Here is a 24,996-nt window from a genome sequence, read left to right as displayed (position 1 = left end):
TCCTTTCATGGTTACTTAAAAGGGATACCAAAGGAAATACATGTTTTCCCCTCCCAAATCTGCAGTCAATCCCACTTTCACCAGCACTTAAGTGATGAACAAAGAAAAAAAGTAAAAAAAAATAAAATCACTAAACAGTAGCATGGGCCCATAGACTTGATCTCAGCTTTGGGAAATGGCACTGTCTGAAGCTACTGACTTCACCTCCTTATCTAAAGCAGGCTGGTGGCATTTCGAGGACTCAAAGTCCCTACAAGATCTGGCAGCCATGGCTTTCAGAATCCAGCTCAGAGACTGAAACACTGAAGTCACATGAAAGACAAAATGACTTGTTAAATAAGTGTCCTTGTTGATTCTTGGGACCTCCAGCGCTGAGCCCACATAACACAAAACACTGCTGCTGTGTATTTAGGTTAAGAAGTGCTGCGCATTTGTACAGCTTTCCCCCCACATCACCCACCCCCCGAGATTTTCACACACCACATTTTCATAACTTACTGGTAAAGCAGGAAAAGCAGCGCTGTCCTCTCGTTCAATTTCATAGAAAGTTATCGTTTCTTCGGGTCCCCGAGGCTCCTCTCCATTCCCTGGGACAAACCCGTACTGACACTCCTTATTCACACACTGCAGCTGGCGGCGGCTACGGCTGTAGGAGCTTTAGAAACACGAGAGGAGGTCAAGAATCACCACCAGCTGCAGTCCCACCTTGCTTTCATTGCTCAGTTTGAACTCAGTTCTTTTTGGAGAGGCCCAATAAATCTGCTGCTTCATGCTGTGCCACTGACAGCCGACTCAGCCCTCCGCACACCACCATCCTCCCCAACTCGTTTAGAGCAAGGTTTCGTAAAGAGGTTTGTATTCACTTACCAGGACCTGCAGGAGAAATTCTCATAGCATCTCTTTCCTGGACTGGGGTAGAATGCTATTTGAGGGCCAACCATGTTGTGCCTGTTTATAAATCGGGCAGATCCCCTAAGTTTAAAGGGCAAAAGGTGCAATTACCAGGAAGTGCCTCTCAGATGGAACTCACTGTAGTTTTACCTACTCAATAGCACAAAGTCTCTCCTGACTAGTCTGCAGCAAGAATGAACAGAAAACAAGCAGTGATCTCAAGACAGGTTTTCAAGGCTTCGTACCTTGGCATCCCAAATCCACGGTTATGTCTTTGAGGAGGATTCTGAGGACGGTAGGGTTTGTGAGGTGCCACGCAGCGAACAGGAGATTGCCTCTCACTACTGCCAAAAATTGCTTCCCCTCCATGCTCCCTACCAGAGAAGGCAGAAATAGCTGAAGCTGTTGTACATGACGCAGTGGCAACTCCTACCCAGAGGACTTCTGCTCCAGTCTGAGTGCTACACATAGGGACAAGGCTGAATAACCAAGTTTTCTTTTACTGCCCTAACCAATAACTCAGGAGAAAAATTAACTGTAGGAAACAGGGGGAGAAAGGAGCTTCTGTCTTCTGAAAAGAACTTTCTAGCAAAACACTTGGCTTTGATGGCTAGAGATGACAAGGAGAAAACACAAAGCACAGATTTTTTCCCATGCAAGTTCCCATTGCGATTGCCATGCCAATTCAGGGGCAGCTGTCCCCTTCAAAACATGAAAGCAAGAAGTCAGCACTGAAGTTACAACTAAGTCATTTTAAGCCAAAGAAAGTGACGTGTTTTTTTTTTTTTTTTAATAAAAGACTTTTAATATTTGTCTTTGAGATGTACGAAAAAAAAATGGGGAGTGAAGTTGTAACCACAACCAGAAGACACCCAAGTCCACAGCTGCAGTGCGCGCACTCTACCTGGCCTCCCTACAGAAAGGGGAGATACTGTGACTGGCTGAACTGCTGTTTGTGGGGGAATTGCTGTTGTGGCACTGGCTGGAGTGGAGGCAGCAGAACTGGAGGAGAAGCCTGTAGCTGGAGCAGTATAAACACCTGTGGAGGTTGAGATTGCTGCAGAGTTCACCATCACCTGGAAGAGAGCCACAGTAGTCAGACTGCCTCTACAAAGTAGTATAGTACATTTGTTAAGTGTCTTTGATGGTTTTCAGGGCCTCCAGCACTGAGTCGGCATAACCCACACTTGTGCCCTTGTTTGTTACCCCAGGACAGGGCTGTGCCACCACAATGTCCCCAGGGCTGCGGCAGGGCCCAACCTGCACCTGCTTCTTGTTGATTTTGCATGTGCAGTGCACGTTTCTATCAAGGACAGAGCCTGTGCAGACAGGCATTTGAAAGAATTGCAGTTCGCACGCAGACTATTCAATGTTTTCTTCCTAACCTTATCAACAAAAGCACAGCCAGAGCTTTCCACTGCACTTCATTCTCATGCTGAAAGCTCTCACTACTTTCTCACAGAAGGCTGGAGCAGCTTTATCCCGCACAACTACCCTTCTTCAGTCCAGCCTGCTGATGACTAATTGTCAGGAATGTAACCTGCCAGTGACAAATGACCACTCATTTTCATGTGTTCAATGCTTTTATTTTGTGCTATCAGTGCAAATTAAACACCAAGACTACCACCATTTGTGCAACAGCTTTCAAAAAACAAGTCTCACAGACATACAGCAATGTACAACAGATGAAAACAGTATTCTTACACTTTCAAGAGTCACAAAACTACACAGAATGAAAAGGAACAGAAGAAATACAGCCATTACACATACGTGACCACTAGTGGCAAAGAGGTTTTGTTTTGTGACATCCGAGAAATCCCACCCATTTCAAAAGTTTTCACCCTCTAACGATCCTGTGCCCAATTTTTATCCATAGTTGTAATGACAACCTATTTCAGTGCTTCAACAAGAACCACGTGTCCAAGTGTTATAGTGCAACCCCTCAGAGGTACATGATGCTACATTCCTTTAGTTATAGCATATATATTTTTACACCCTTTACGTAGTCAAATTCAAACTGTGTTCCTTGCACTATAGTCTACGTATACTCTTTTCTTATGCTTTCCTACATAACTGACTAGAACAACATCCTGCCACATCATCACTAGCATAATCTTAAAGAGAAACATGTCATTTGAATGCAGTTTAATCAACTGACCCAGCTCACTGAGACAGGTTAACCTTTATGAAACAGTATTAACACATAGTTGACAAACAAAACACAAGCGGAATCAAGGCCAAGAAGCGATCGTATAGCTTCCATATTTACATTCCTGGAGACACATCATGATGTGAAGGGTTAGGGGAGGCAACATAGCTGACTTGGTGCAGCGGTCCAGAATTTACGGCATTAGCGATTTGTGGAGCATTTCCATATGGTGGATTTACTGGATGCCAGGTACTAATATAGCGATAGGCAGGCACTAAAGAATCAAACCCAGGAGGAGATTGCTGACTGAAGGGGTCCGACACGATGGGGTAATATACTGGCCCATAGGAGAGGGGTTGAGGCTCTGCATTTTGAAAGTTACCTTAAAAAAAAAAACACACACACTCACCAAGTTTTACCATATCTATGGCCTTTCAATGCAGACCTTCATTACCATAAACACATCATTATTTTGGTGGCCAAAAGGGAAAGCTCATTTAGATGACAGTTTTATGCCCATATCTGTCCCTCCTAATGGAGAGGTCAAAATCATTTTGGGTCTTAAGTTAGACTAGAAGACAACTTGATCATCTTCTCACTAAAACGTTTAAGAATTACTTAGCAACATACTGCTTTTTCCAAGTGGCAGCTTTTTCAAAAGGGACTCAAGTAGAGCACTAGTGTATTCTTCCATTTGATCTCTGGCGATATGACACTGATCTATGCCAAAGAACCGCCCCAGCTCAACAGGCTGAAGCATCATCAGAGCTATAAGCCACCATGCCTCCAAGCAATAGTTTTGTTATGATGCTCTCCAATACTGACTGTTTGCTGTGTTCCATAGATTTTAATGAACTAGGCGTCTGACTTTTGACATCTTTTTCCTCATTTAATACAATTCTCCTATTCACTGCCAGGCACACCTACAAGCTTGTTACAAAGCTGTTAGGTGAAACTAAGTTTTGCTGTAAACTTTACACACAGTAAGAGATGCAGCTAGCAGGAAGGGATGGCTACTCAGGAGGTAACAGCTCAGCATGCCGAGCCTAAACTCGAGGTTTGCAACATACTCCTTTTAAAAATTCCCATGGAGCTGAAGTACCGATGCTCAGTGCTTGACAAAACTCAGCTGTCTCCTTTACTTCAAATACAAGCATTCTGTTTTGATACCATGACTATCTGCTTATGAGCAAAGAGATTCCTTCACTGTTTTAGAAAAAAAAAATCTCTGAAGTTAAAGTACCTAGCACAGGCCTAGGAAGGATTCACTTCTTCCTTTGTATGGCTTTAGAAAGCCCTTGACACATGGGTGGCTACACCAGTGACTCTGACATACTTTAAGTAGTACCACAAATGGCAGAGGAGCTTGTGATAACCCCTTACAAGGTTTATTCTCTGTCCTCCAACCTCACACTTCCTACAGGACAGCAAATCTGCAGGCAAGTAGCTCCTACGGAGAAGTCACACCCTGAAAACCTACTCCCTCACTTCTCATTAGTTGTGTACATGGTCCTATGCCCAAATACTAACCATTTGCAGGTGCTTCTAAGGGAACCTGGTGGAATTCAGGTCGCCCAGCATCCGTGTAGAGCTGAGGGACTGACTGATCTAGGACAGGAGCTGGCTCAGCATACGCTGGATAAACTTCTACAGGTGATGGTGGCAGCACAGGCTGTATGTACATCATGGAAGGCCAACAGCTCTGATGGTAATACTTTAAGAAAAGGAAAAAAAAACATACAAGGTCACACATACAACCACATAATCTCCAGCCCTCCTCCAAATGGCTAGTAGTTTCAGATCTAAAGTAAGGAAGAAGTGCTTTTTTCCATTCCTAGCCCCTTAAGATACTGCACACACCAAAAAAACCCAATACAGCCTACCAGAAAAGATACTTTAACACTTGCAGCAATAGTTCCACACTGCTGTCATGTCGGAAATCTTTACAGAGAAAGAAATTCTCAACTATTGATTTTGTCATACTCAAAGAGATTTTTCCTATTTCTTCAGCTGAAGAAGCTGACATGACTTCTTTTACTTCCCTGAGCAGCAGCACTGACACTGCATATGACTGCTTGTGCAGAGAATACTCTTCAGCAGAGCAAGAGCTCCCAGAACACAGAGAAATGGTGCTAACCAGTCTGAACACAGCTGTACAAGTCCTAGAAGACTCAAACCACACATCACTAAAAGATCTTTGATGTCTTGTGTAAGTACACAAATTTTCTTAAGAATGGCTCAGGTTCTTCCCCTTATCTTCATGGAAAGAACAATATTTATCCACAATCCTGTGCAAAAACAAAAGCAAAACCAAAAAACCCACCACCACAACCCAAAGTAAAACAGCTAAAAATCATACTAGCATGCTTCACATTTTGAGTTAGAACTTTACTTCCTGAGCTGACTTTAATCTTCACCAAGCAAGCCTATACATATTAATAGTCAAGTGCACAGGATGCACATTTATCACACTTGGAAGTCTTAAATACATCAGTACATTTGGCAAGAAAACCAGCAATTTCTACAAGCAATTTACTATACTCATTTTAAAAGCACTTACTTGCAATCCCAGATTAAAATAATACCGCAAGACCTTTGTATCTGAAATTAAAGGACATGACATTAGAATAGAAGACTATGAACAGAGAAGCAAAAGAGATTTACACCCATTAAGAGCATTTTATTTTCAGTTACTCAATGAATAACAGTATTTTAGCACTACTTGAAAGTTGAGGATAAAGAATATATCTTGAACATAAATAGTTGTTAAAACTAGTTTATCTTTTTAAGTTAATCCAGTTAGATATTTGTGTAATAGAGCATTTGTCTGACCAACTTAATAAACTTCAACAATTACATTAGCTTTAATTTTGGTTTATTCATCTTGATTACTCAAGTGATAATTGTCAGTGTTGTTACAAGCCTCTACTGTCTAAGCAACTAGGACGTAAGCAATTCTGGCTTCCTACTAAGGCTGGGGTTTTAGAGGAAAAAGATTTTTTCAAATAAAAATTTGATTATGAGCCCCTAAATTAAGTTGACCTCTACATGCACTCCCTCCCTTCCTCACTACAGAAATGAGAAAGGGTTTGGAAGCACGCAGACAGGCAGAGGCAGACTTCTTATACACCAGTAACAATTCACCCACACATCATAAGCACACACTGCATACATACTGCAAACCACCGTTCTGGGCTGGTATGAGGGATAAGAGGCCAGCTCCACAGAGACTCCAGTTTCACACTGCCCGTTGTTAAGTCTGACTCCACCACTGTCCCCACCTTCACAGCTTTGCTGAGCAATGACCACAGAGACGTGCCAATGGGGAGAACACTCATGGCAATCCTAAGACCTTCTGACCTAGTGTTGGGAGTCCCCCCAAATTGTTGTATCAAGTGAAAAAACAGGGGTAGGGGGAAGTATACAAGGAATATGTTCCTTCCTTCTCCTTCCTCACAAGGGTAGTCAGTTCCTTGCTTTCTTGCAAGTAGTCTTTTACTTCTGTCTTCCACGTACCAAATAATTTGCCCCCAGGCAAATACATGATATGCTGAGAAGCAATCCCAGATGTGTGGAAGAACTTTGAAAGCTCTCTCCAAGAACAACAGTGTTTTGAACTTAGAAATGTGTTTCCAAATGTCCAAAAACAGCAAAGCAGTTTTAAACCTTTAAAGTTGATTGTTGAAAGGTAAAAACAGAGACAATGCATGTTTTAAGCCTATAATGCAGTTCTGGAACTGTGCATGAGAAAAATTGATGATTGCTGCTCAGATTCCAATACAGATTTGTTTTGAAGGCTCGGGAAGAGCAAGTCACCTGTTCCACAACAGCAGTGGGTTTGCATGTGTGCGCATGCACACAGGCTTTGCTTTAGTGCTGCTGGAGCTGACAGGGAAAGCTGGGAAATGACACAAAAGGAGCAAGCCACTAAGGACTTCAACTTAGCAATGCCTCCAGAGTTACCACACACACCATACAGACCAGGGCCTTGGCTCCACATTGCTTCCCTGTCCACCCCCCTACACACACACTTTCCCAGCCCTGCTCTTTTTCAGTGTCTCGTATCATATTTTGCTACAGACAGGCACAGCATCAAAAGTGCAACCCCCAGTCTTGAAATACACAAGGATTCGTTCCTCTGCTGCTGTTGCCAATTCTCAACACTCTTACTGTTCAGCATATTTGATCAGGGCAAAAATCCACGCAGCTATTTTAGGAAGCGCACACAGATCTTTCCTTACATCTAACAGCTGTAAGCTTGCTCCTCAAAGTGCTGGGTGATTTGGCTGTGACATTGACCACAGTCAGTAGAAATATTAAAAATAACCCAAAGGCTCACATAAATGCCAACTTTTTAGTATCTAGCTGAAACCGCATCTACATTTGGAACAATTTTTTTTTTTTAAATCAGATTTTGTTCTTCAATTGTTTATGCAAGTCTATGCAAAACAAGTGTAAGAGCTGAATGAAACAGCTGCTTCATAGCAGCGATAACAGTACAAAGGAAGAGCTGGGAGGCTGAAGTGACGAACTGATACTGGAAATACTGACATCTGTGGAATGCTGGAACAGAAGCCAGTACAGTAGGAGACAGTTTTTGTTTATATTCCTCTAAGATGTCTAGAAGTCAGCTCAATCTTCAGTAAAACATGACTACCTTATGAAGCAATAGCTAAGCCAAAAAATAGTAAACTACCCTGACATGAAAACATAAAGACCACGTGAACTACTGATAAAAATCTCATCTCACAATGCATCAGAACAAAAATAATGATAAATTTTTTACTGTGCTGATGGGAAGCTCTGGTCAATCCTGACCACTACTGCAGGCTCCGGAACACAGCAATATCAAGTGGTCTTTTTTCAACAGCTCCTTCAAATGCAAGGGAGCAGGCAAGGGTAGAATAAACACTTCACAAGTCCCAAGCTCCATCAAAGAAAGATCCAAGAGACTCTGAAAACTGCAACAGATACAAATGTACCAAGTAACACTAAGGCACGTAGCAGGTTCTCCTCCTTCATGCTGTTGACAAGCCACGCTCCCAATCTATACCAGGCCTGCAAGTATCTTGAGCCAAGTGCACAGAACTCTAGGTCAAGTATACCTCATACTTTACCCTGCACTACTCCAAAGCTTCTGGATTTCTTAACTTAAAGGCCATTTAGATTATACTACAGCAGTGTGACAATACAAACGGTACATGCAATTCCTTATTAACTACCAACATTAAATCCTTAAAAAAAATTTCTGGAGTCTATGCCAAGAAGGACATGGCCAATATTATGTGGAGCGACTCAGCTGAAGAGCTACATGCAGGGTCTGAAGAGGTTATTAATCCATATCCACTCCAGATTCTTGTCAGTACACTTAACACCCAATTCTCCCAAGTGCTGAAAGCCTCAGTTAAGGGCATTCAACTAAAGCTGAAAACCATTAACTCTGATGTGTGTATAGTATCATCTAAAGTGATAATACTGCAGCAGGAAAGTGGAAAACAGAATATTTAAGATAAACAAAACCAGGAAGCGAGAGCATTTGCAAGAGAGCACAGTTACTGCAGAGCACATTAGCAGCATCTGTGAAAGCAGCAGAGCTTTGAGCAGCCATGCCATAGGGTTTTGGAAACTGCCTTTTTCCAGATCAACTTCTGATAGGACAAGCATGTTACATGTTAAATTCAACTGAAAGAATCCATACCATTTCAGCCCAAAGCTGTTCTGCACCTCCAGATGTAGCTAGCTGAACTGTAGATACCAAAAGTTGCTGTTTATCTTACCAAAAATTAGACCTCCAGGACTAGCACACTGAGGACTCTCCCACACAGGGACCACAGAGCTACTTTAGATGGCAACAGATTGAATCAAGCATGAAAACAATTTGCACTACTAAAATATTTTAAATATTTTATTAGAATAAAAGCCAAAAGCTTTACATTCTGATGCAATAGAAGCTCCTACTGCCATATACCTGAAATAAAGTATACAAGGACGGGATTTTCTGGGGGGGGGGGGGGGGGGGGCAAGGCGGGGAGGAGATCAAATCAGTTATTGTGAAACCACTTTTCAAACAGCACAGAAGGGAACACCTGGGATTTCACAGACTCTACATATATGCAGTTGGATCTTCCCCTCACTCACCCCAAAATAAAAAGCTCTACTCTACGCCAACAGGGAACATGGGAGATTCAGAAACTTGAACTAAAGGCTGTAAGTCTGACAAAATCATGTCATTTGCTGTGTCTACACACAGCTATTACAGTAAGCCAGCTACGATGCACAGACTTGCAATATATCCAGTGTATGGGAGTATATTTAAAAAGGCTGTGTACTTAAAACCAGTGTGTGGAGACAGACCCACTACTTGAACAATAAAAACGTAAACAGCCTGCCAGTTTTGCACTGCTGCTCTTCAAAGTAGGCTACAGCTTTACCTCTAGCTTGGCCTCACTACTGCCAAAAACAGCTTCCCCCCATGCTCCCTGCCAGAGAACACAACAATAGCTGAAGTTGTTGTACATGATGCAGTGGCAACACAGGTAACCACAAATGAACTCAAACTCCTACCCAGAGGACTTCTCCTCCAGTCTGAGTGCTACACATAGGGACAAGCTGCATCTTGCTATCAAGAGGACAAGGAGGCTGATTAACTAAGTTTTCTTTTTCAGCCCTTCTTAAGTTCTTAACCCTTAGTGCAGTTTGAACCAATATGCTGCCAAAAGACTGAGCAAGGGGATGTGCAGAGTGGAGCATTTTCTACAACTGTCCAAAACTACGCACAACCAGCCACCCTTATCAGCTAAGGCGAGACAGTGCACCACAGAACAGTTTTATCTGCCTCTTAGGATGTGTGCAGTGATGCAATGGTGGCACACTTGGGCCTCACAGCATTCCCCACCTAGTGAAAAACAAATTATGTAGCGTAACAGCAAGCAGTACTGTTACTCCTGTAGATAAGAGGCACTTCATGAAAAGGACAGCAGACAGCTTGATCTTTGGGTTATTAAACAAATCTCTGAATTACAAACTCAGTTTATGCTTTGTGAACCATAAACATGACAGAATGAGGGGATAAATTAATAACAAAAAAATAATCAAATATGTATATGCCTGTTGTACTGCTTAGCAAGCTTGGCTGTCTGATGCAACCTTGCATGGTATGCCCATACTTTTAAATCCTAAGAGCAAGGTGACTGAAGACCACCACTTTCAAAATGAAGTCCATGTTAAACTGATAAAACTGAAAGCCATTTCTGAGCTCTTTGCTAGTGGGTTCTATGTTTGTCGCTTAATAGCTGAAATATACCTTAAACACTGTTAAAATTAATGACAGTATATGAAAATGCTATGCCCCTGCGGAAGATGGCCCTACACTTTATCCCCGGTTTGTGATACCACAGAATGACATCTTGGAGCCATACAGGAAAGCCACACAATGTACCGCTGAACTGTGCAACAGCACCATTTTATGAATACAAAGATTTGCGTGTATTTCAATCAGCTACCGGAAAAATGATTACTCCACCAAGAACAAGTATGACATAGACCAAGCACCCTCTGCCTTGGTATTCATTTCTTTGGGACACTGTCTAAAGCTGCAGTAATCCCGTTTTTGAGTCAGATACGAACTTGCTATTCAGAACTGGGAATTAAAAACATTTTTAGTGTAAGCATCCATATTATTTCTCACTCCCTGCAAGCTGCAAAGAGCCCTTTTTTCTCACTATAGGTATTCTGTTAAGTTTCCATGGAGAACACAAATCAGAAGTGTGCCGAAGAGCAACAGCAGTGGTAAAAGCACAAAATACCATCATTACCTCGAGGCAGATCACTGCCACTGGGATCACAAGAATAAGGTGGAAGAATGGCACCAGCTTCTCCCACCTCACTAACTGGAGGAAGAGGAGCTGAATAAACTGGGAACGGCACCGAAGAAACTGCTACAATCAGAAGGAAACTAAAGTCAAGTCAAATTTGCAATGGCACGTCAAATGAGCAAGATGCTGAATTACACAATTAAGCATGCACTTATTATCTTACTGCCCCTAAATTCAAGCTTTAACAAAGTTCTCTTTAGTAGTCACTTTAAAAGATGTCCAGAAGAAATCTTAAAACCAGATGGGAAGGTTCTAATTGCACAAGCCTTAACCATATGTCTATCTGCAAGCTTCATAACCCAGTTCAGATAGATGTCTTTTTCAATCGCTTCTTCATACTAGAAGGCAGGCCAGACTTTCCTTACATAACTGTCTGTCCTAGAACAACAGGGAACAGACTAATCACTTCAGGTAACCAGAAGTGTGACAATAAACCCACAAATATAGGGGAAGGTTCAAGATATTCAAGGATAAAAATAATTTGGACAGACTACTGTTAAATATTCATTAGGTGGCCCACAACTCTAACACACCAGCAGGTTATTTGTAATGGCATCAGCGAGTAGACAGCTAGAGAACTCTGCTGACTAAACTCTCATGCAGAACGGGAAGAAACAAAACAAGGAAAAAAATAACAAAAAGGGAGACTGAATTGAGCAGAATTGACGGGCGATAGTTTTTTGGATGCTAAATGAAGTATTACAGAAAACATGAAAAGTCCTCTCTATAATAAGGGAAAAAAAATTTTCTTAACATTTCACAAGAACAAAGTAGATACAGGTAAGTGCACCACTTGACAAATCACAATTTTGATCTCCTTGCACAGAAATAACTAAGCACAGAACCTAAGGGCCACAAAAATGAATCAGACATTTGTGTGGATCCTGAACCATTGCAGCCAGTTAGTCTTTTGGAGGGGACAGTAAAGTCTCAGGACCAGTATCTCAACTCAAGAGGAAATTTTTAACTGCAGGAAATAGAGGGTGAAGGGAGCTTCTGCCTTCTGAAAAGAACTTTTTAGCAGAATACTTGGCGTTGATGGCTAAAGACGACAAGGAGAGAACACAAAGCACAGAACTCTGATTGCCATGCCAATTCAGGGGCAGCTGTCCCCTTCAAAACATGAAAGCAAGAAGTCAGCACTGAAGTTACAACTAAGTCATTTTAAGCCAAAGAAAGTGACGTGTTTTTTTTTTTTTTAAAAAAAAGACTTAATATTTGTCTTTGAGATGTAGGAAAAAAAATGGGGAATGAAGTTGTAACCAAAACCAGAAGACACCCAAGTCTACAGCTGCAGTGTGCGCACTCTACCTGGCCTCCCTGCAGAAAGGGGAGATACTGTGACTGGCTGAACTGCTGTTTGTGGGGGAATTGCTGTTGTGGCACTGGCTGGAGTGGAGGCAGCAGAACTGGAGGAGAAGCCTGTAGCTGGAGCAGTATAAACACCTGTGGAGGTTGAGATTGCTGCAGAGTTCACCATCACCTGGAAGAGAGCCACAGTAGTCAGACTGCCTCCAAAACTGGTTTTGACAACACCTACGGAAATACCACATTGTTCAACAAATCTCATGTCACAAATGCATTTTGGAAGTCCTAGCTGTAACAGCAGCTAACTAGCCACGTTCTCTAAAAATTGGCTTGAAAATACCAGTTTAGAGTTGTGGACATCTGCAAGGCATCTTCTCACCCTTCTGCTTTGCTTAGATTTATAGGGAATCGTATTCTTTGCTACAAGATGCTGTAAGGGGCAGGTAGAGAGACCCCACAAACTGACACTAAGCAGGCAGAGCAGCCATTCCCCCGTGGGTTTACCACAAAGTACTAGATACTACCTTCTGGTGATAGCTGTAGGAAGCCACTCCATTCTGAGGCGACGCGGAAACAGTCCCTTCATCCTGAAGGGATTCCAAAGCAAAACATGAACCATTTAAAAGGCAAAGTAGTCACAAGGCACACATGCCACACCCCTAATTTTTTTTATTTATGAACTACACACACACACACAGGACTGTTTGTAACTCAAGTAAAAGCAGTTTTATTCCAACATGCACAGGACTGGCTTTCATACCCACTGCAGACCACTAGGTAACTAAAGATTTAGTTTCAGATTACAAAAAGACAATACTCCAAAGTCAGTTCTATCAGAGGTGAAACCTCTCTAATCCCACAGTGGAGGAATAAGACTAACTGGAATAGGACTTGAAGGGTAAAAACAAGTGCTGTATGGAGCAGCAAAAGTAGTAAACAGCACTCATACACACTTTCCCTTTGCAGGGAGGAAGCTGGAAAATCATTAATATAGCTAGTACAATTTAGACTGTACTTGCAGACTCAGATAAAACCCTTACCATTCAGGGAGGGAAAGGGGGGATGAATATATAAATGAAACTATCATTCCTTTCTTCCAAAAGAAGTCTCTGACCTCCTATGTTAAGCATGCATCCAAGGACAGTTTCTATGAAGAATGCCACACACTTCAAGGGTTCCTAATCTGAACAGACAGCAACTAAAGCTTACCAAGTTTGCTGTAGATTCTGCTGAACTAAATACTGCTGCAGTTTCACAGTCAGGATCTGGAGAGTACAGGCAAAATTAATAAAAAAAACCCCAACCAAACAAGTAGAATTCTAATCCTTCAGAAACTTATAAAAAGGTCATAATGAGTGCATTACATTCACTGAGTGTTCTCGCAGTAAAGACTAAAGTTTTACTTACCTGGAGGTGCATAGATATATTCCTCATGAAATTTCCCTACAAGGGAGAGACCAGGAAACTGATTCAGAAAAAAACCAAACAAACCACAAACAAAAAAGCCTAAAGCTGAAGTTACCACCACTACACTTCAGTACATGCATTAATGTGCTGCTTTCAGTATCATCTTGTTTTGTGCAGAAGAGGTACTGTATCTTGAGTGTTTCTCTCATTTTGTTATTCCACCAAGTATCAATGTTGCCATTTCCAAATTTACAGCATGCATTTTTTTAAGGAGCAACTTGGTTTTTTACAGATCTACACAATCACAAGGGTGATGGTGTAGCAAGTTAAACAGAAGTAACACATTTCTATCAGACAACAAAGAAAAACAACGTGCTTACACACATATTCAAACTTGCAATAAACAGGTATTAAGGAGAGGTAAGGAACCTACTCTGACAATCAAAAGCATATGGAGGATCTTCTAAACTTGTATTTTCTTTTCACCCACTAATCCTTTAAGAACTCACCATTTTCGGTTGTTTCCTCTTCCTCCTCTGAGGAATTCAGGGTCTGCTTGTTAGGTGGAGCAGAGCTTGGGCCTCTTCCTGCTAACCAAAATCCTGGTCGACCATGAACAACAGGAGCAGGGCTACCTTCGCTCTAAAAAGCAAAGTCAAAAGTGTGTATTTAGAAATAGTTTAAACTCTTTCCATGCTCTACATACACACACGCACAGTAGAAACAGGCTGGCAGACCAATCTTGCTGCAACCAAAACTTAATAGAATTACCATGTGTGTCCATTCCTATGTGCCTCGACTGTGGCAACACAGTTGTGGACACACTTCTTCACCTTTTGCTCTGCCTAGCATGCTTAAAGTAATTTTTGAAGACCTGCTACTGTACTATGCCATACAGTCAAGCTGCTCCCTCCCAAAACTTAGCCAGCTTTATCTCAAGCTCAAACAAAGCTTTAAAGGAAGGAGCAGACCCCAGACAACAGCTAAGACTGCTATCCCCAAAATACTCCTGTGTTCCTCATCCTGGAGCACTCCCACTGCATCACCAGCCAATCAGTTCACCCAAATACTTTAATTATCATGAAAAAACCTGTTATCTTTAGTCACAACTAGTGAAACCCATGGGCAGCTGCTGGCATAGACACCACTGCCTGCACTAACTTCACCCACGCATGCAAGCCTGACTCTTTTGGAAAGCAGCACCCATCAAGGTTTCCCACAGGACTCTTAACACTTCACATGCCCTTTGTCTTTGCATTGAAGTCAGTCCTTGGCTGCACCACAATTTAAAATATAGAGTTCTCTGAAGTAGGACTATAGGATTGAGATGCTTGAGTAAAAGAAGTTGATTCACTCTTTAGTGATGGCTAAGGTGAGACTCAAAATTCTCCTCAGAAGACATGGTGAGTATGAGATCGATAAAGTGCTCAGAGAGGCTTGTAAGATTTCCAAGGTTGAAGCAGAGGTGGTCAGAAGATTCTCCCACCAGGCCTCTAGTAGGATGGCAGAGTTTTCTGCGAGATGCATCTTTCCCCAGGAAATGTTATATTCCTTTACTAAACAAGACAAGGAACAGACAGAGAAAAGGCTTTGGCATTGACAATAACAAAGTCACTGAATGAAAATGAAAAAATACTCATTAGGAGCTGCAGGTGTATAGTTTAGCAATGGGGAGGAGGAAAAGCTAGTAAACTACATTGGTTTCATCTCAGGAAAAAAAATTGCAGGACAATCTGTCCTTACTTCTTTACACTCTTGGGAGGAAAATCAGAGCAAAGATTACAGAGCTAGCAAAAGGACAAATTAAAAAATGGCGGCTGCTGAAACAGCCCTGAGCAGGTTCCCTCTCTCATTTAAATATAACATTTGTTTAAGTTAACTGCCTCAACACAGTAAAAAGAAATTCAGACCTACGAGGGTTTTCTTTAAAAAAAATAAAGATCTGCTTTCCCATTGAGAAACCTAGGTATCGATTGATTTTTTTGTAGTATTCCCAGCTTTGTACTAGGCTTAGACTACAAATAAAAGGAAAATATTTATTACTTATTACTTTTTTATTTTATTAAGAACACACTGTGCCACTAACTACAACCCAACACAAAAACTGTTTTAAGAGAAGTCTACATTTGGAATTTTCTCCTGTTTCTGTAGCAGAAGAAACTGTTTCAGGAACAACATGCTAGCCCAAAACATCACAAGTATAAATTCATAGCAACAATCCAGGCTATCACTATACAATAGTTTCTGAATCTAGTTAAATATATGATAAATTACAGTGTGGCAAACAAGTGAAAAGCTTTCTCCCACAGTATTTAGTGCTAGACAAACATCCACAGTAGGAAAGGATATTTTTTGTTTTCAAACTGCAACAGAAAGGAGAAATGTTACCCTACTTTCATGAAAATATACTAAAGCAAAACCAAGTTCTGTGGTGAGAGGAGGGACAAAAAAGGGGGAACATTTTAGAAAAACTGAAGTTTTAAGCAGGTTTTACTGGACCTAGACTCATTTGAGCCTTCCCTTCTCAAAAACACATTCACTGCTAGAAAGCAACAAGCTGCTGTGTATTTAGGTTAAGAAGTGCTGCGCATTTGTACAGCTTTCCCCCCACATCACCCACCCCCTGAGATTTTCACACACCACATTTTCATAACTTACTGGTAAAGCAGGAAAAGCAGCGCTGTCCTCTCGTTCAATTTCATAGAAAGTTATCGTTTCTTCGGGTCCCCGAGGCTCCTCTCCATTCCCTGGGACAAACCCGTACTGACACTCCTTATTCACACACTGCAGCTGGCGGCGGCTACGGCTGTAGGAGCTTTAGAAACACGAGAGGAGGTCAAGAATCACCACCAGCTGCAGTCCCACCTTGCTTTCATTGCTCAGTTTGAACTCAGTTCTTTTTGGAGAGGCCCAATAAATCTGCTGCTTCATGCTGTGCCACTGACAGCCGACTCAGCCCTCCGCACACCACCATCCTCCCCAACTCGTTTAGAGCAAGGTTTCGTAAAGAGGTTTGTATTCACTTACCAGGACCTGCAGGAGAAATTCTCATAGCATCTCTTTCCTGGACTGGGGTAGAATGCTATTTGAGGGCCAACCATGTTGTGCCTGTTTATAAATCGGGCAGATCCCCTAAGTTTAAAGGGCAAAAGGTGCAATTACCAGGAAGTGCCTCTCAGATGGAACTCACTGTAGTTTTACCTACTCAATAGCACAAAGTCTCTCCTGACTAGTCTGCAGCAAGAATGAACAGAAAACAAGCAGTGATCTCAAGACAGGTTTTCAAGGCTTCGTACCTTGGCATCCCAAATCCACGGTTATGTCTTTGAGGAGGATTCTGAGGATGGTAGGGTTCATAAGGCACCATGTTTCCACCACCCTGTGAGCAGTGAACTGGAGGAGAGCGCCCCGAAGAAACATGGTGCTGGAGCCGGGGTGGAAGAACTGGCTGACCCCTACTATAAGTCACAGTCATAAAGACTTCCTTTCCACGAACTTTCTTAAGCATTCTCTTCCGTGTTTTCATATCCATTTCTGTAGTTTCAGTTGAGGACAGAAAAGATAGATTTACACCTTAAAAGCTGACTCCGGAGCTACGTTCTCCTTACCATTTGAGAAGAGTCAGTATTTGGACACACAGAAAAGAATGAGGCAATGACCTATCCCAGGACAAGTACATTTTAAGTATGTAAATTTCAGACCCTTATTTTGAAGGCCCAAGTGGGCATTCTAAATTACAAGCAGAATACAAGCATCTCACATGGGAACACCTTCCCAACTTCAGCTGATCAAACCAGTACTCTGTGTTAAAAACTATTTATGAAGGCTGCATTTATTTATTTTAAAAATATTCCCTAAATTAAACAAATACAATCCATATTTAATTGGCTGGGGAAGCCCTAACCTGTCCATGCATCTCTGCTAAGGCCAAATCATACAAAGTTTTTGGTTCACAGACCCAGTTTCTATGCATGGTTCTTGGGTGCCAACTTTCTTTTTGACAATTTTGAGCAATACCAGATTTGCAATGTATTTTCAATGGATTTGCTCTTTTGCAAGGGCAAATTCATCCCTCTGAAGAATCACTTGACATCAAATCCCTGCAGCGACCAAGCTTTATATCACAGGCTGAATTAAGTCACTTCCAATATCCAGACTGCTACTGTTAAAACTGTCATGAGTGTCCCCCCCACTACCCCCAGCTCCAAAGGAAGGAATGTTTGTGGAAACCTTGTACAAACCTATTCCTGAGAAGTATCCACCTGTTATTTTCTGATAGGTTCCTCCTTTTCGGCTGGGAACCATATTCCAAGCAAAGACGGGCGCCACCTGTGTCACTGGTTTTAAGTTTGTGAAAGGGATTGTGTGCCTACATGAAGAACACTGATGTTAGCACCGCCACAAGGATACACTAAACATAACCGCACAACATAAGCTGAAGCAACACTAAAAAGAAAATAGAAAACCCCACAAACTTAAGAGTGTAGGGAGCTTGTAGAAATAAAAAAAAAAAAATTTTTCTCTGACACCAAGCACACATTACTGTTAGTTGTTTATTAATAAAGCTAGATTTAGTCTCAACACTATTGACTTCCTGGTTCGTTCTTCCCTGCATTTGTATGCCTTCAGCAGTACACCTGAAAGCATTTTAACAACATAGAATTTCTGCAGTATGTCATCAAGTTGAATTCTAGGTTTGGAGGAGAGCAAATGCTTTGAACAGCAAGGTGGAGAAAGTAATTAGACTCACCAGAACTACCAATTACTTAGTTGTTTGGGTACAACATAAAAACTCTATAGAGAAACCAACAGCAAAGGGTAATGTGCTATCCACGAACTAAGCCCAAACTGCAAAGACAACTTTCACATTCCAGAAAAGAAAGAGCAGCAAGATTTCACAGAAAGCATTACAATAATGGGTTTGGTCATCAGAAATCCAAGAGAAAAAATCTCCTGCAACATTCTATTTGAAGAGCGACAACCAAGTAGGAAGCAAAGCCTCACTTTAAAAGCCTAGGTTCTTTTTTCTTTCCGAAGTATCTTAATCCTATTTTAAGCATCTGTGAATATACAAACTCAAACAGAAAGTTCAAGCATGAAGTCATCACCAAACTGCTTACTTTTCTGCCAGCTCCTCAACGAATACAGTCAATGTGTTGCCATCCTGTCCAACTTCCTGGATGTGAGCATTGTAGTACTTACCTCCTGGCTCCAGACGTACCTGGAGAGAGAGCAAGGGAAGCTCTAAAAAAGCCAAAGTCTATCACCAGCGCATTCAAAATACTGTCTACAAACCACTAACAACAAAGGCTGCTCCTATGGCACCAAGTTGGCCCCGGAATCTCAAATAAGTCTTCAAAATAACAAGCAAAATAAAAAGCACTGTACTAACTTCAGGGAAGAAGGGCCAGGGGGGGTGGGGGAAGTCACTCTTGTGAGTGACTGAGAGCTAAGAAGATACCTGCTTTCTAACTTATTTTTATATACTGTGCCAAGCAGGTAAGTACCAAGGAAGACTGCTATTTAAAAACTTGAGGAGAACAGAAGATAAAACAGGAAATTGGGAAGTAAAGCTCTGCTCAGCCAGAAATAAGTCAGAGTGAATCATCAGCACTACCTCAAACAACAATAAAAAAAAAAGCCCTCACTACATACAACATTGGAATACAAACAAAGCTGCCCTTCCTTTCAGCATCCTGACCAGATCATGTTATTCCTCCCTTTTTAGCTCTTACCTTTCTATTTTATAAAAATATTTGCTACATTACTGTTAAGCAGAAGACTGTCCAGACTTGTTGCTGACCCCCACTGAAAATCTAATAGAAAACTACCTCAAATGCACACCCTCTGCATTTTGAGCTCTTGGTCTGGAAGTTCCACACTCACAGAACATATGTCACTGGTTCACAATGTCTTTCCAAGCAGCTTTTCCTTCATGCTACCCAATGCTTAAAGGTAGATTTTAGTAATAAATTAAAAAGAAAGTCAGATTAATAGCTACAAGAGAATGAGAAAAGCCTTGGAAAAATCTATGAAGTCAAATGATTTTATGGCTTACCACACTCCATTTGAAACAGTTTTAATAATTTCACAACTGAGTCTCCTTTAAGTACTAACCTGACACTTGTCTCCTAAATAGTACTGTCTCCCAGCAAACACCATGTAGTCAGCTTTTTGAAGCTCTAAAAATAAATGAATAAATAAATAAAAAGGAAAAAGCCTTTGAACTACTGTTCTTTCTTCAAGTATCCTACAAGTACTTCATGACAACATCCAACTACAAATTATAGGCCGAGTTACACATTTTCTATGCATCAAACATTCCCCATAATAATGGCAAAGTAACTGTAGATGTTCCTGTAATAGACCATAACCAGGCTAAGTCACAGGAGATCAATAACATCCAGATAATGCAGTTACAGCACTACTACTTCAATACTACAATGTCTTTTGTGATAGCAGCAAGTTAATCCTGCATGTAATACCAATCCTGGTATTAAGAATGTTGGACATGACTTGTCTTGCCAGAGTACTGGTGGCACTTGGCAAAACCGAGATGTTATCCAGGAAAAACTAACATTGCCTAAAGTCTCCTGGCTGCTAGATTTCAGTAGGCTTTTCTCTCCATTCCTTGCCTGGATTCTCTGCATGTCAGTACTCTACATAGATAATTAGTTACTATACACTGTTCCAAGAATTTTAATGACCCTCATTACTGCTTATGCAGTTGTAAAATGCTGGTGTTCTTTAGTATGCAAAGCACTTTGGGTCAGATATCAAACACCACTTTAGAACTTTTCTTTCTTGGTAACTTCTTGCTTTACAGATCAGCCATAGTGTATGCCAAGAAGCAGCAACCTATCCCAAGCCACAGAGACCATGAAATCTCTCCAGAATGTTCAAGCCCAGAAGAGCTGGGAAGCAAGAAAAAACTCATCTCATTTGACAGATCTCAATGCTAAATTTGAGATCTCAATTATTATACAAATCTGAAGCCAAAATCGTGCTTTAAAAAGCATTAGTCCTTGCACATATGCTGCAACAAAACACTCTCAAATCTGAATGATGTCCAAGACAACAGAATGGTAACACAGAGTTCTGTACTCTGCTTTGAGTTCGTATTACCTATATTATAGTCATTAAGTAGCAGAGGTCAATTTTTTAGCAAACTTCTCACCATTATACAGTGTCAGAAGCAGTGTATCTTGTACTCTGAAATAAAGCCAAGAAGCCGGCTACTAGCAAGATGTATGAGCTACAAGTATCTGCTGGTATCCATTATCCTTCACGCATTTCAGCTGTGACAGAACAGGTGACATAGACCTCAGATTCATAAATTAAACATTGAGCCTTGTACAGAAAGAGTGGTTTGTTTTCCCCTTTTTAAAGATACCTTTTCTGCTGTCCAGCCAAACATCAAACTCCACATTTCGATAGATCTCAGGGTCCAGTGCCTTTAGCACTTTATAAGGAACAGGCATCTTTGATGGATTTTCTGGAGGCTAAAAACAAAAGTCAAAATCTAGCATTAACAAGTGCATTTAACGTGTTCAGCACAGTCTCTATCCTTGCCAGCATCTGTGGACCATTTTAAGATGTACACACACTATTTTCCAGAAACTTTCACTTCAGCTGTATTTGCCTAAAAACTAAAGCTCAAGAATATCAAAACATGTTTAGGCATTCAGAAGCTGAGCAGGCTTTGGAAAGGTTAGAAACGCACTGGCTCCAGAGTAACATTTGGGATGTTCTTTACTCAAAAAGAATCAAAGGAAGCTAACCAGACCAACGAAGCCACAGCTTCAAAAGTTGATGGGAATTTTAGTCATTATATCTGAAACCAGGTTTCTAAAGTTTCTAAAAGTGTTTCAAAGTGATTTATACTGTGTTCAAAACAAAACTGACTGATTCAAACCATTTCTGGGAAAAACAAACAGTGGACCAGGAAACATCTGCTAAGCTTCATCTTTGAGGAGGTGGGAAAAAAAATTAGCTAGAGAAGAACAAGAGGATCTCAGAAAGGAAAAAGACTTATCCGATTTAATAGAAACTCATGGGCAATACCAAAAGGCAAGCAGATGGAAGAAATAAGACACCCACTTCACAGAAACTGATTTTTAAAGGAAGTGGAAAAGAGGGTTTTAGCCCTAACAAGGGTAACATCATAGAACAACAAAAAGCCACCATAAGGAATTCTTCCCTAACTGACAAACCTTTTCTTCTTCAATGCCTTGTTTGAACTTATCTTCCTGTGGATTGTCAGTATCATTGCCTTCCCAGTCGTCCACTCTAAGTAATTGAAAATAAGGTTACAAAAGATACAATGCATAATTTCTAGCTAGGATTAAAATCAACCAACTCTTCGTAGGATCTGAAAAAGCACCATGGTGCCATCAAGTGGCAATTTTTTTCTTAAACACTGGCTGTGGCCACGATGCAGCACAGGACAACCCTTTTCCTAGTTTCAAGAACATGATGACCTTTACCTGTTCCAACACCCACCCCTAATGAGGGCTACTGCTTGCATTAAGGAAAGGATGAAGATGATCCCACTGGCTGATTAAACTCTTGCACTGTCAAATACAACAAGACACCCTGTTCTAAGTCCTGTGAAACCAATGTCATCTGCAAAAGCATTTTGTAATGGTCAGAGGCATTCCTCAAGCCTTTCACCCTTTCTAGTAACTGGGACAACATGGGATATGAGGGTTTCCGGAGGTACGTTCTGCCTGTTCCTCTTATCCCCAGTGATCCGGGCTTGAATAATGCCACCATTTAATTGTCTGTTTGAGGTCAGATTCCTTTAAAAATGACAAAAAAGAAAATAAAGCAGAGCTCATTTTTTCAATGCACTTGCCTCTGCAGAGCTATAAAGGCTTAGAAAAGTAGTAACAGTTTCTCACTAAAAAAGATATTCTGATTATATAAGTAACAATTTTATTTACAAGCAAGCTGTCATTTTATAGAATAACATGCAACTACAACATAGCCAGCAGCAGAGAATGTTCAATTACATGACACTTCCCAGCTCAAGGGAAAGCACACTCTTCTGCAATATACTTCAACTTTGTTTGTATCATGAGATAGGAAAAAAGAGGTAATATCCAACAAACATTCAAAGAACCTTAGAAAAGTTGCCCTTTGCAAGGTTTTAAATTATTTTTGCTTCCCTTTTTAGCACATACCCTTCCCAAAATACTACCTCTTTTCTGATGGATTTCTGGATACTTTTTCATGAAGACAATCAAAGTTTGAATCCTCATTTCCTACAGAGCCACTGTTTCTGTTCTTCTTGGATCCACTTCGAAACACCTCCACTGCAGACCTCAATTCTTCCTCATCCATGCCAAACACATCTTTGTATAGGATCTCATATAATACAGCTAAACAAATCAACACAAAGCTCAAACCAAATTAAGATAATACCAGATCCATAAGAACTGCTGCAGTTTTCAAGGTAAGCATTTTTTCAGATATTAACTACTGTTAACAAGGCCCTAGCTGTATTAAATTCAGTTAAGGAGAGGATCACAGAATGATTCAGGTGGGAAGAAGAGACTTCTGGAAGTCATTTAGTTCAGTACATCTCTTAACAGCTAGATTAATGTGTGTATATTAATATACAATAAATGAGCTACCATCTCTCCTCCCCGCCCCTGAAAACCAAAACGAACATTGCCTATAAACATATGAAAACACGTATTTCTCTTCCATAGAAAAATGATTTCAAGTTTACCCTGGCAAATAGCAGCATTTTCCTGGAATTGTTTTGTGTACACAGAGTCATAATGGCCATTGCCGGAACAACACAGTAAAATCTGGGAAAATAATAAAAAAAGGCTTTAAGGCTGTAACGATGTAAAACCTTTCTACTTGATACCCTAGCTCAAGACTACATTAGTCTTCCATTCTAGAGTTGACACCAAATCATCAAGAAAACAATAAATATTCTCAACATAAATATGAAAAATCTGTAGAACCACCTTTAAACTGCATCTTAGGTAAAGTCTCTAAATAAGTTTGTCTGCTATACAAAGAAAAACTATCAATTCGTACACCATGCTGTATTAAACATGAAATAATAGTCTGTTTCCAGCTTACCTCTGAAACCACAAGTTAAGATAAATACAAGCCATCGAATGCAGTACTCCTGAGATACACTGTCCAAGTATCAAAGGCACATCACCTTCCCTACCTGAGGGACTAGAAGAGCATCTACTTCTCTAACCCTCAATAAAGCCTTGCTTTTAATAAGCAATATTATGCTGCCTTTTGAAAAGATGCATGCTTTTTGCAGCATATGCATTGACACACCAAGTAAACATATTATCATCGAACCGCATCTTGGCATGTGACCACAGCCAACCGTAACTGGCTGACGCCCTTAGGCAGCTGTCAGCACACTGCCAGCAAAGATGCTTCCAGTGAAGCAGCAGGAACTGGGATGCCAGGGCTCTTAATTCAGCGTGTGCTATGCCTTCTGCCAACACAAGCTCTCATCTCACGGTGAGAATGAGCAACACCAGAAAGAGCTGCTGCCTGTACAGCAGTCTAATAACAGACAGCTGCCAACAGTTAATGAGACCTCTGGTGGTAAAGCCTTTGAGGACAAGCACACATTTAGAGCCCACTGCCTGATCTTTAAAGTTAATTCATTTTGGAATTAGATTAAGCTATGCAGGAAACTACATGGAAAAAGAAAGAAGCACATATAAACAAAGACAGTAATACCAACCAACAGAGAAGCAAGCTGCAGCAGCACAGATTTCAGAGCAGACTAGCCATTACGGCAAATATAATAGCCCATACCAAAATCCACACTGCAGCAACTTCACTGGCATCATGCCTGAGCCAGCTACATAATTGTGTGGGCACATCTACACGACTGCAGAAAAAACCAAGAGGGATCAGAGAGGAGGTAATACAGAGTACTTCTTATGTTCCTTCTTTTTGCCCCCAGCAGTAATTCTTTTGTAGATAAGCTGTACCATTAACTCCCATTCTTAACTGGGCTCCATTTGTATGTCATAGAAATGAATCTGTTTGTTAGATTAATCCATTCCCATTAACTTCCCCTTTTCAGGAAGAAAAGCTGCACACCTCATCTGACTTCAGAAAGAGAGGCAGCGGGGGTGGGGGGAGAACATATTCTCTAGTATGATAAATGTATCTTGTTCTGCTCTTCAACTCAACCCAGATACTTCATTCTACCCTGTCATGTCAGATCAGTCAAATGCCCACTGGGAATTTACCCAATTTTTTTTTTTTTTTTTTTACCCAAAAGAGGTTTCAGAAACATAAGAGAATATTCCAGAATTGTGATGTCACCTCTTCCTGCCAAAATTAAATATCTTTTGAATAATGAGC

The 24,996-nt window shown here is 41.0% G+C and overlaps 2 protein-coding genes across 2 annotated transcripts in view; both read right to left on the bottom strand.

Moving 5' to 3' along the window:
- Window positions 1–408: 408 nt before the first annotated feature.
- On the bottom strand, window positions 409–1,360 carry LOC308053948 (UDP-N-acetylglucosamine transferase subunit ALG13-like; the record flags this gene model as incomplete). The annotated part of the gene is made up of 3 exons (XM_080365925.1): window positions 409–655; window positions 868–972; window positions 1,137–1,360. The coding sequence occupies 3 exons, from the start codon at window positions 1,358–1,360 to the stop codon at window positions 409–411; spliced, it is 576 nt and encodes a 191-aa protein (XP_080222051.1).
- Window positions 1,361–2,489: 1,129 nt separating this feature from the next.
- Window positions 2,490–24,996, bottom strand: part of ALG13 (ALG13 UDP-N-acetylglucosaminyltransferase subunit) — a gene marked incomplete at its 5' end in the record, with an annotated part of 30,480 nt that continues 7,973 nt past the window's right edge. The window contains 19 exons of the mRNA XM_080365204.1: window positions 2,490–3,422; window positions 4,571–4,754; window positions 5,601–5,641; window positions 10,855–10,977; window positions 12,226–12,397; window positions 12,747–12,809; window positions 13,432–13,487; window positions 13,630–13,665; window positions 14,139–14,271; window positions 16,288–16,444; window positions 16,657–16,761; window positions 16,926–17,163; window positions 17,871–17,998; window positions 18,750–18,850; window positions 19,747–19,811; window positions 21,023–21,131; window positions 21,843–21,918; window positions 22,832–23,012; window positions 23,366–23,447. Of these exons, the coding sequence (XP_080221330.1) occupies window positions 3,157–3,422; window positions 4,571–4,754; window positions 5,601–5,641; window positions 10,855–10,977; window positions 12,226–12,397; window positions 12,747–12,809; window positions 13,432–13,487; window positions 13,630–13,665; window positions 14,139–14,271; window positions 16,288–16,444; window positions 16,657–16,761; window positions 16,926–17,163; window positions 17,871–17,998; window positions 18,750–18,850; window positions 19,747–19,811; window positions 21,023–21,131; window positions 21,843–21,918; window positions 22,832–23,012; window positions 23,366–23,447 (2,316 nt within the window). The 3' untranslated portion in view covers window positions 2,490–3,156. The remainder of the gene's footprint in view (window positions 3,423–4,570; window positions 4,755–5,600; window positions 5,642–10,854; window positions 10,978–12,225; window positions 12,398–12,746; window positions 12,810–13,431; window positions 13,488–13,629; window positions 13,666–14,138; window positions 14,272–16,287; window positions 16,445–16,656; window positions 16,762–16,925; window positions 17,164–17,870; window positions 17,999–18,749; window positions 18,851–19,746; window positions 19,812–21,022; window positions 21,132–21,842; window positions 21,919–22,831; window positions 23,013–23,365; window positions 23,448–24,996) is intronic.

Source organism: Falco punctatus (genome assembly GCF_963210335.1).
Source record: "Falco punctatus genome assembly, chromosome: 15".
Lineage (NCBI taxonomy): Eukaryota > Metazoa > Chordata > Aves > Falconiformes > Falconidae > Falco > Falco punctatus.
The sequence above is the reverse complement of the archived record's forward strand: the minus strand, read 5'-3'. Positions and strand labels throughout refer to the sequence as shown.